This window comes from Sebastes umbrosus, chromosome 9, assembly GCF_015220745.1.
Source record: "Sebastes umbrosus isolate fSebUmb1 chromosome 9, fSebUmb1.pri, whole genome shotgun sequence".
In the NCBI taxonomy this organism is placed as follows: domain Eukaryota; kingdom Metazoa; phylum Chordata; class Actinopteri; order Perciformes; family Sebastidae; genus Sebastes; species Sebastes umbrosus.
This window is the reverse complement of record NC_051277.1, coordinates 15,395,245-15,406,715: the sequence shown is the minus strand read 5'-3', so window position 1 is coordinate 15,406,715 and position 11,471 is coordinate 15,395,245. Positions and strand designations below refer to the sequence as shown.

The window sequence follows — 11,471 nt, the reverse complement described above, 5'->3', positions numbered from 1 at the left end:
AAACATAGTCGATATCAAAAGAAGGCATGAAGAGAGGACGAAAAATAAAAACACATGGGCACATTCACTATCAGCAGCGTTAAGTGTCGCTGTCCATGGTGCTGAATGTGAGTGTTGTGGCATTATCTAAACTTCTCAGTCATATATAAATGGTATTTTTAGGTCTGCTGCTGCATGCAACTGCCTTATGTAATTAATGTATCAGTACCATGACTTTCATATGCATAAAAATGAAACTTTACAGTTTTCTGACCTCTAGAGGAGAGTCTGGTTCATCCAGGATGCTCTTCTCACTCTGTATCCGCTGCATCGTCCCTGTAGAACTGGGGTCCATTATCAGCACGTTCTGACTACCGGCTCCTCCGAACTTACAGTCACTCTTTCTGGAGTCAGTTGTCCTGCACACCTCGTAGTTGTACACGTGTTGGAGAGTCCCAGTCCCCAAAGTGTCTGAGTAACGTGGTGGATAATATGGAATCACAGGGAGACTGGAGTGATACAGGACGCGAGACTGTCTCCACCTGTAGATCTTCACTGATATAATAACCACTAAACACGTGATGAAGAGGAAGGAGACTACAGCCAGAGCCAACACTAAGTAAAAAGTCAGGTTGTCATTGTACTCCTTGTCGTGCGTAAAGTCAGTGAACTCAGACAGCACTTCAGGGAAGCTGTCCGCCACCGCCACGTTAACAATGACTGTAGCTGAACGAGAGGGCTGCCCGTTGTCCTCCACTATAACAGTCAGTCTTTGTTTCACAGCATCTTTATCAGTGACTTGGCGGATAGTTCTTATTTCTCCATTCTGTAAGCCCACTTCAAACAGCGCCCTGTCTGTGGCTTTCTGCAGTTTATAGGAGAGCCAGGCATTCTGTCCAGAGTCCACATCAACAGCCACCACTTTAGTGACCAGATAGCCCACATCTGCTGAACGAGGCACCATTTCAGCCACCAGAGAGCCACCAGTCTGGACTGGGTACAGAACCTGAGGGGGGTTGTCGTTCTGGTCCTGGATCGTTACTTTCACAGTGACGTTACTACTGAGTGGAGGGGAACCTCCATCTTGTGCTTTGACGCGGAAGTGGAAGTCTTTGATCTGCTCGTAGTCAAAAGAGCGCACTGCATGGATGACTCCACTATCAGCACTAACGGATACATATGAGGAGACTGGCACTCCGTTAACAGAGGAGTCCTCCAGTATGTAAGAAACACGGGCATTCTGGTTCCAGTCAGCGTCTCTGGCTTTCACTGTGAATATAGAGAGGCCTGGTGTGTTGTTTTCTACAATGTAGGCCTCATATGAGCGCCTCTCAAAGACAGGCGCGTTATCATTCACATCAGAGATCTGTAAGGTGAGAGTGACGCTGCTGGAGAGGGAGGGCACTCCCTCATCAGAGCACGTCACTGTTATATTATACTGAGAAGAGATCTCTCTGTCTAAAGCAACCTCGGTAACTAAAGTATAAAATCCATTTAATGTAGTTTGTATTTTGAAGGGAATGTCACCGTCTATATTACACTGTACCTCTCCACTATTCTCTGAATCTGGATCATTTACACTTAACATAGCTATTACAGTGTTTGGAGGTGAATCCTCTAATATGGACTCTGATTTAGAAACAATGTTTATTTGAGGATTATTGTCATTTATATCAATAACATCAACTATTACTTTAGTGGAATCAGAGAGTCCTCCGCTGTCTACAGCTTCAATATCTATTTCATACATTTTCGCCTTTTCATAATCTATTTCACCTACTAGAATAATTTCACCAGTTTTCGAATTTATTTGAAACAATTCAGACAAAAGACGTTTGCCAGATGATATGAGAAATGATATTTCTCCGTTCAATCCGTTGTCTTTATCAGATGCACTTACTGTCGTTACGCTGGTGCCTCTGGGAGAATTTTCTAGTATTTTTGCTCTATACAGCGGTTTAGCAAATGCAGGTGCGTTGTCATTCGCATCTAATACATTAACAAATATCTGCATTGTCCCTGACATCTGCGGCTCTCCTCCGTCTATAGCTGTTAACAGTAGTGAAATATATTCCTGCTTTTCTCGATCTAGAGGCTTCTGTAAAACCATCTCCACCTTTTTACTTCCACCTGCCTGATTTCCAGGTTTTAATACGAAATTGTCAGTAGGACTAAGTGTGTATCGCTGTAAGCCATTCATCCCATTGTCGGAATCAATTGCTGTCTCTAACACAAATTTCGATCCAATCACAGCGGTCTCGCTGATTTCAAAGCGTTTTTCTGCATTAGTAAAACTGGGGGTATTATCGTTTATGTCGGTGATCTCCACTGTTACACGAAACAGCTCCATTGGGTTTTCCAGAATTAACTGGAAATGTAAAGCACAAGGCGTCGTCTCTCCACATAAAGCCTCTCTGTCTATCCTCTCTTGGATATGGAGGACTCCCCTTTCTTTATTCAGCCCGATGTACTCTACGCTGCCTCCCGTATAGACACGAGCTTTGCCTGATTTCAGCCTTTTAAGATCCAAACCTAAATCATGCGCTATGTTACCAACGACAGAGCCCTTCGCCATTTCTTCGGGGATGGAATAGCTGACCTGCCCGAGCACCGAGCTGAGACATAGCACCGAGAGAAACAACAGTACTTGCCGTCTCATTGTTCTCTCCGAAGTCGTTTCCTGCGCCATTAAAACAAAAGCATTCCCAATGCAGCCAATGCCAAAGTAGATAGCAAAAACAAAAATCGTCCACACTCCAACTATAGGAAGCAAAACAACAGATCCAGATATATAAATCCTCGCAGAGCTCCTTATGAGCACCGACTGTGCATTCTGTCTTTCTCCGATTGTGTCCACCGTATGTACACGAAGGGGCAGGACAAAGACAGAAAAAAATAACATCTAGTTAAATCTCAACACGCTTGCCAACAGCGACCCTTTGAGTTGAAAATACAAATTACAACAAGTGATGTCAAAGAGAACCAGTTTAGTGCAAAGTCACACACACTGGTAATCAGGAGGAACTAAAACCAGCGGAAAGCTGCCAATAACGTGGCATACTGAAATTTCACGAAATATACAATTCGATAAAATTATGTTGAAGTGCTATAGTAATATATTTGAATTATATAAGTCCACAAGCAGTGTTTTTGAATTATGGCATATATGAATAGGATGTATATGAAGTTATGACAATGTCTGTGGTTAACAGTGTTAAGTGTCGCTGTCCATGGTGCTGAAAAGGAATATTGTGTCAATACTTAAACTTCTAAGGCCTTTATAAACCTTTTACTAATACGGAAATGAACTGATTTATGAAATTAATGCACCAGTACTATGACTTTGATTTGCATAAAAATGAAACATTATGAATAGTACAGTTTTCTGACCTCTAGAGGAGAGTCTGGTTCATCCAGGATGCTCTTCTCACTCTGTATCCGCTGCATCGTCCCTGTAGAACTGGGGTCCATTATCAGCACGTTCTGACTACCAGCTCCTCCGAACTTACAGTCACTCTTTCTGGAGTCAGTCGTCCTGCACACCTCGTAGTTGTACACGTGTTGGAGAGTCCCTGTCCCCAAAGTGTCTGAGTAACGTGGTGGATAATATGGAATCACAGGGAGACTGGAGTGATACAGGACGCGAGACTGTCTCCACCTGTAGATCTTCACTGATATAATAACCACTAAACACGTGATGAAGAGGAAGGAGACTACAGCCAGAGCCAACACTAAGTAAAAAGTCAGGTTGTCATTGTACTCCTTGTCGTGTGTAAAGTCAGTGAACTCAGACAGCACTTCAGGGAAGCTGTCCGCCACCGCCACGTTAACAATGACTGTAGCTGAACGAGAGGGCTGCCCGTTGTCCTCCACTATAACAGTCAGTCTTTGTTTCACAGCATCTTTATCAGTGACTTGGCGGATAGTTCTTATTTCTCCATTCTGTAAGCCCACTTCAAACAGCGCCCTGTCTGTGGCTTTCTGCAGTTTATAGGAGAGCCAGGCATTCTGTCCAGAGTCCACATCAACAGCCACCACTTTAGTGACCAGATAGCCCACATCTGCTGAACGAGGCACCATTTCAGCCACCAGAGAGCCACCAGTCTGGACTGGGTACAGGACCTGAGGGGGGTTGTCGTTCTGGTCCTGGATCAGTACTTTCACAGTCACGTTGCTACTGAGTGGAGGGGAACCTCCATCCTGCGCTTTGACGCGGAAGTGGAAGTCTTTGATCTGCTCGTAGTCAAAAGAGCGCACTGCATGGATGACTCCACTATCAGCACTAACGGACACATATGAGGAGACTGGCACTCCGTTAACAGAGGAGTCCTCCAGTATGTAAGAAACACGGGCATTCTGGTTCCAGTCAGCGTCTCTGGCTTTCACTGTGAATATAGAGAGGCCTGGTGTGTTGTTTTCTACAATGTAGGCCTCATATGAGCTCCTCTCAAAGACAGGCGCGTTATCATTCACATCAGAGATCTGTAAGGTGAGAGTGACGCTGCTGGAGAGGGAGGGCACTCCCTCATCAGAGCACGTCACTGTTATATTATACTCAGAGTACATCTCTCTGTCTAAATCACTGTCTGTTATTAGGCTGAAGAATTTTTTCGACGTAGCTTTCATCAGAAATGGCAAGTTTTCTTCGATATTACATGAGACTTTGCCATTCTCGCCAGAGTCAGGGTCTTGCACATTAAATATAGTTACTACAGTTCCCGGCTTAGAATTCTCTGATATTGAATTCGTTTTAGACATGATATTAATAGATGGTTGATTATCGTTCGTATCAGTCACCTCAACAATAATCTTACATGAATCCGTTAGTCCTCCATCATCACTAGCTTGTACGTGTATTTCATAGTGCTGTGCCTTTTCATAATCCAGATTTCCAGATAAAGCTACCAGGCCATTTTCTTCGTCGATTTGAAACATAAGAGGGACATCATCCAACGTGTTTGTTATTGAATATGTCACTTTTCCATTTGACCCTTGATCTGCATCTACAGCACTAACTGTACTCAAAATGGTGCCCTTCGGAGCAGTCTCCATTATAGTCACCTTATATACTTCCTGCGTAAATACTGGGGCATTGTCATTAGCATCGAGCACTGAAATTTCCACTCGCATTGTTCCCGACAGCTGAGGATCACCTCCATCAGTAGCTGTGAGAGTCAACGAGAGGTGCTCTTGTGCCTCTCTGTCTAGATGTTTCTGCAAAACCATCTCCACCTTTTTACTCCCATCATGCTGATTTTGGAGTTTTAGATGAAAGTTGTCTGTAGGTTTGAGGGAATAACCCTGCAACCCGTTCACACCGACATCTAGATCCATAGCTCTCTCTAGCACAAATTTAGCTCCAATCACAGCCGACTCAAGGATCCTGAATTTCATCTCATCCTTTTTGAAGCTGGGTGCATTATCGTTAATGTCATTAATTTCCACGGTAACTGTAAAGAATTCAATCGGGTCTTCCAGCGTAATTTGAAGATGTAAAGCGCACGGTGTTGTCTGCCCACAGAGCGCCTCTCTGTCGATTCTCTCCTTCACAAGGAGGACTCCTCTGTCTTTATTCAGCTCGATGTATTCTGCATTGTCCTCCGTATATATGCGAGCTTTACCTGACTTCAATCTTTTCAAATCCAACCCTAAATCCTGCGCTATGTTACCAACTAGAGAGCCTTTCGACATTTCCTCGGGAATGGAGTAGGAGACCTGCCCCAACACTGAGCTGAGGGAAAACAGCGAGATAAACAACAGTACTTGCCGTCTCATTGTTCTCTCCGACATTTTAAATTCCACAAATACTGTCGATGTAAAGATATAATCCAAAGCGTTATGGTCCCTCTATTACAAAATGTTCCAAATGCAGATTATCGTCGTGTTTCTTAAATCCGAAAATACGAATCGCAGCGCGGATGTCTCCGGTTGTCTGCAACGAAGGTTGTGTGCAGTATGGGTGTCTCTTTCTCTTTTTAATGTAACACATGATGGGGGGGTAGGCTCTACATTGGTCAACAGCGGCCCTGAGAGTCCAAATACATGCACTGCAGGAAAGTACACTATGCAGTATAGGGGGTTCAATATGAAGAATTAAATAACACTATAAGTCATTAAAAATCAAGCAACGCCTTTTTTTTTTTTTTTAAATGTAACTGCTCACGTAATAGATATTCTGTAGCTCCAAAATATATGCTAACTTAACATTAACTTAATAGTCCCTTTTTAATTGAAGACACATACTGTATCTAATTGTTTACTGAGGCGATTATTATCTGACAAAGAAGTTAGAGAAAGGGGGTAACATCAAACCTTGTTAAATTATTACTATTAACCTTTTTCACTTATGGGAACTAACGACAGAAACATCCTAGAGGCTATCCCTGCAGCAGCTTATTAAACTTATTTTCCAGCTAGAAATCTCCCTCCACAGTCTTATCAGGAATGACCAAGATCAAGTTGATAACTAAAAATGTTCACCTGAACTTATTTAATTGCTAAACAGATGGAGCATAAGGTCATTCATCACCCTATCTGCACCCACCCATGGAACTATTACTCCCTATTTTCCATTTGATTTACATCCACCACCTGTAATTTAAACTGACACTATAACCATTTACTAACTATTTTCTATTTACTCTCCGTGAACTGTATTTGTGACTCACTATTCTACATTTTAATCTTTTTGTTTACTTTCAACAGCTCTGTGTAGTCTGAAAAGCAGCTATTTGGATCAGGTTGGAGCAGGAACTCAGACAGAGTGACTTTTTCTGCTCCATTAAGACATATGTAGATGCAACAGGACAGCTAGGTGGACTGTCATCAGAGCAGATCACAGCAAAGTAACTGTGAATCTTTTGCCCTAGGTGTGTCTTTGCTGTGACTAACAGGAGCTCAACAAGAGGTGGATAATACAGACAACATGCACAGCAGGGATGATGGTAGTGGCAATGTGTTGTCAACTATTATATTTACCAAACAAGCACAGCCAGTTTAATCTCATGCCATTCTGGTCCTAATAACAATCACACTGCAGAGCTCATTGCAGTCAATTTCAATAATTCCCCTTGAGGGTCAGTGAATCTCCCAGTGTTTGGCTGGGTAACTTTAACACTCCCCACATCAATGCTTCCCACACTATTTAACAGTGTGCTAGTTTGATTATTTACCTAACCAAATACTGAGAAGCAGCCAATGAGGAGAAATCAACATAAGGATAACTGAAATATGGAATAGTAATGTAGGGAACAACCACGCTGACTGCTTTGACAACGCTTTTGACTCCGGTGCAATGCCATATCAGTTAACAGACTATAGGTCTTCTTATCTAACCAGTATTTAGCAACAACACACAGTATTTCCTAGTAATATGCCATGGGATCTAAGGACATACAATTTACTTTCACAGACGTGGTGAAACAATCTTCTGGAAACGGACACTGTAAATATGTGTTTTGGAGTGACTGGCCATAATGCTTTGCCTGTTACACTGGTGTGTCTTTAGCAGTGTCCCTCTCTGGCTAGCGCTGTCCATGACTCTGGTGCTGAATGCACAATAATATTAACCAATAGGCAGGACCCATGTTTTTAATGACAAATGAAGTGAGAATGTTGCAGTTACAAAAAAAGGCTAAAGAAAGATTTCTGTTTTGCAAATAATTATGATACTTATTCAACAGGAAAGAGATTTTCAGACCAATAAACACAAGTCAAGTATGCCCATATCAAATATTCAGGGTGAAAAAACTAATAAAAAAGTACAATCTAAAAACAGCTTATAATAAATCTTGTCTCCTGCGTTGACAACAGTAGACGAGCAGTAGAACAGTAGCCCTTGTGTCACTTTTGACGATCCCAAACATTCTTACACACAGCATTTAAAGTGTTTTCCATGCAAATCAACTATAAAGTGTCTTAACCCAGCACTAACAGCTCTTAATCAATAGTTACACTCTATTGCAGAGCTCTAAAAGCTAATAGCAAACTTACTGCATAAAAAGTTAGGGTTCAAATACTAAACACACTTCCAAATTGTTGGCTTAAAAACCATGAAATCCATCCATTCTCTGTAAAAGCATGCACAGGTGACATATTAGTGCATTGTATGTCTGTTGCAGAGTCACTGCACTTGTATGCTATAGTTGACGGTTGAAAACCGAAAAACAGCAGCAGACTTTAAGAAGGCATTGTCTTTGCTAGGGAAACAGATGACAAATATGTAATCACTAATACAGGGGGATATGATAGCAAGCCAGATGGAACAAATGTTATAATAAATTAATGTACACTGTGAATCTGAGCAGGACAGATCACATGCACTCTAACATCTGCAATCAACAACTCAAATACTCACTGGGTGTTCTGCCAAGGGACATGTTTATTAAAGTTGAAGTTAAAGGTGTCTTTATAAGACTAATAAGGACAAAAGGTTGTAAGGATGAGAAACAGGCTAAAGAAGAAAGCACTGTATTATGTATTGTATTGCATTGTATTATGATTCTGAGCTTTCCAAGAGCACCACGTTTAGTGAGCAACATAATGAATAGATAGAAAAAAGTGTTGTCAATAAAGGCATATTGCAACACTTTGTGTCATTCCATGACACTAACCTCTAGAGGAGAGTCTGGTTCGTCCAGGATGCTCTTCTCACTCTGTATCCGCTGCATCGTCCCTGTAGAACTGGGGTCCATTATCAGCACGTTCTGACTACCGGCTCCTCCGAACTTACAGTCACTCTTTCTGGAGTCAGTCGTCCTGCACACCTCGTAGTTGTACACGTGTTGGAGAGTCCCTGTCCCCAAAGTGTCTGAGTAACGTGGTGGATAATATGGAATCACAGGGAGACTGGAGTGATACAGGACGCGAGACTGTCTCCACCTGTAGATCTTCACTGATATAATAACCACTAAACACGTGATGAAGAGGAAGGAGACTACAGCCAGAGCCAACACTAAGTAAAAAGTCAGGTTGTCAGTTGTACTCCTTGTCGTGTGTAAAGTCAGTGAACTCAGACAGCACTTCAGGGAAGCTGTCCGCCACCGCCACGTTAACAATGACTGTAGCTGAACGAGAGGGCTGCCCGTTGTCCTCCACTATAACAGTCAGTCTTTGTTTCACACCATCTTTATCAGTGACTTGGCGGATAGTTCTTATTTCTCCATTCTGTAAGCCCACTTCAAACAGCGCCCTGTCTGTGGCTTTCTGCAGTTTATAGGAGAGCCAGGCATTCTGTCCAGAGTCCACATCAACAGCCACCACTTTAGTGACCAGATAGCCCACATCTGCTGAACGAGGCACCAGTTCAGCCACCAGAGAGCCACCAGTCTGGACTGGGTACAGAACCTGAGGGGGGTTGTCGTTCTGGTCCTGGATCAGTACTTTCACAGTCACGTTGCTACTGAGTGGAGGGGAACCTCCATCCTGCGCTTTGACGCGGAAGTGGAAGTCTTTGATCTGCTCGTAGTCAAAAGAGCGCACTGCATGGATGACTCCACTATCAGCACTAACGGACACATATGAGGAGACTGGCACTCCGTTAATAGAGGAGTCCTCCAGTATGTAAGAAACACGGGCATTCTGGTTCCAGTCAGCGTCTCTGGCTTTCACTGTGAATATAGAGAGGCCTGGTGTGTTGTTTTCTACAATGTAGGCCTCATATGAGCTCCTCTCAAAGACAGGCGCGTTATCATTCACATCAGAGATCTGTAAGGTGAGAGTGACGCTGCTGGAGAGGGAGGGCACTCCCTCATCAGAGCACGTCACTGTTATATTATACTGAGAGGCTCTCTCTCTGTCTAAATCACTGTCGGTCACTAAACTATAGAAATCATTAGAAGAAGTGGTAATACTAAACGGTATGTTGCCGTTTATTCTGCAGTTCACTTGACCATTGTTACCTGAATCAGGGTCAAGGACACTGAACATAACTATAACTGTATTTTGGGGAGAGTCTTCTGGGATTGAATCAGATTTGGAAAGTATACTGATTACAGGTTTATTATCATTAATATCAATAATATCAACAATAATCTTACTGGAATCAGAAAGACCACCACTGTCTCTAGCTTCGATATCAATTTGGTAATATTTTGCTTTTTCAAAGTCAACCTCACCGATTAATATTACCTCACCGTTTTCATTTATTGTGAATATATCAGACACACTGTCCATAGTGCTCGACACTGAATATGAAACGTCCCCGTTTGTTCCTTTATCTGCATCAGAAGCACTCACTGTTGTCAGTGTTGTTCCTTTCTGAGAATTTTCAGCTATGGCTGCCTTATAAACGGACTGCATAAAAACAGGAGCATTGTCGTTTATATCGAGCACGGTCACATAAATCTTTACTGTACCAGACATCTGAGGTTCTCCTCCATCTACAGCTGTTAACAACAATGATATTTGGTCCTCTTTCTCTCGATCTAACGGCTTGTGCAACACCATTTCCACCTTTTTAATCCCATCTGCATGATTTTGTATTTTCAGTACAAAATTATCGGTAGGTTTCAAGGTGTAATTTTTCAGTCCATTTAAGCCAATGTCTGCATCGACCGCTCTCTCTAACACAAATTTAGATCCTGTAACTGCGGATTCGCTAATTTCAAAACGTCTCTCGTCGTTTTTGAAACTGGGACTGTTGTCGTTGATGTCGGTAATCTCTACTGTTATTCGAAAAAGCTCCATTGGGTTCTCTAGAATAATCTGCAGATGTAAAGCACAAGGCGTCGTCTGTCTGCAGAGCGCCTCTCTGTCTATTCTCTCTTTCACGAGGAGGACTCCTCTTTCTCTGCTCAGCTCGATGTATTCTGCGCTGTCGCCCGTAAATATACGGGCTTTACCTGACTTTAATCTTTTCACATCCAAACCTAAATCCCGGGCTATGTTGCCCACGACAGAGCCCTTTGCCATTTCCTCCGGAATAGAGTAGCTGACTTGACCAAGAACTGCACCGAGAGAGAAGACCGAGATGAAAAACAGTACTTGCCGTCCCATTGTTCTATCCATAGTTCACGTTTGCGCCACAAAAAAAGATATTTCACTCGGTTTCACAACAAAAATATCTCCATGTGAAAATGAATAGATCAAAGGAATAACGAGTAAATCCACAAATGTTTAAGAAGAGTCTAACAGCTCAGCGTTTCCATGTAAGAGGCGACCTGTCCGTAAACAGTGCTTTCTCCCCTTTTCTTTCTCTGAAATAACGACATGGCATGGGAGGATCTGCTTCAAATCCTCTCCACGGCTGCAACACGTTGACCAACAGCGGCCCATGGAGTTCATATAGTGGAATTGCAAAAAAAGTAAATCTAATATCAGTTGAAATTAGGAATGTGCATTATATGTATTACTGGCACAATAAAACAACTTTAAAATGATTTATCAAAAAGGTTGTGCCCTCCATCCAAACATCACATAAATGGCACATATAACTACAAAAACCACACAACTGAACGCAAATTATTACAACTATGGCATGAAATAAGAGAGAG

General features: G+C 42.4%; 3 protein-coding genes and 1 pseudogene across 10 annotated transcripts in view; all 4 read right to left on the bottom strand.

Annotated features, from left to right (window-relative positions):
• LOC119493873 (protocadherin gamma-C5-like) overlaps nucleotides 1-11,471 on the bottom strand; it is a 223,100-nt gene that overhangs the window by 85,848 nt on the left and 125,781 nt on the right. The window lies entirely within an intron of this gene.
• LOC119493879 (protocadherin beta-16-like) lies at nucleotides 162-2,896 on the bottom strand. The gene has a single exon (XM_037779398.1). The coding sequence runs from the start codon at nucleotides 2,879-2,881 to the stop codon at nucleotides 239-241; it is 2,643 nt and encodes an 880-aa protein (XP_037635326.1). The 5' UTR covers nucleotides 2,882-2,896; the 3' UTR covers nucleotides 162-238.
• LOC119493914 (protocadherin beta-16-like) lies at nucleotides 3,331-5,784 on the bottom strand. Its single transcript, XM_037779429.1, has one exon. It carries the CDS (start codon nucleotides 5,767-5,769, stop codon nucleotides 3,346-3,348), a length of 2,424 nt encoding a protein of 807 aa, XP_037635357.1. The 5' UTR covers nucleotides 5,770-5,784; the 3' UTR covers nucleotides 3,331-3,345.
• LOC119493918 lies at nucleotides 8,559-11,107 on the bottom strand (annotated as a pseudogene).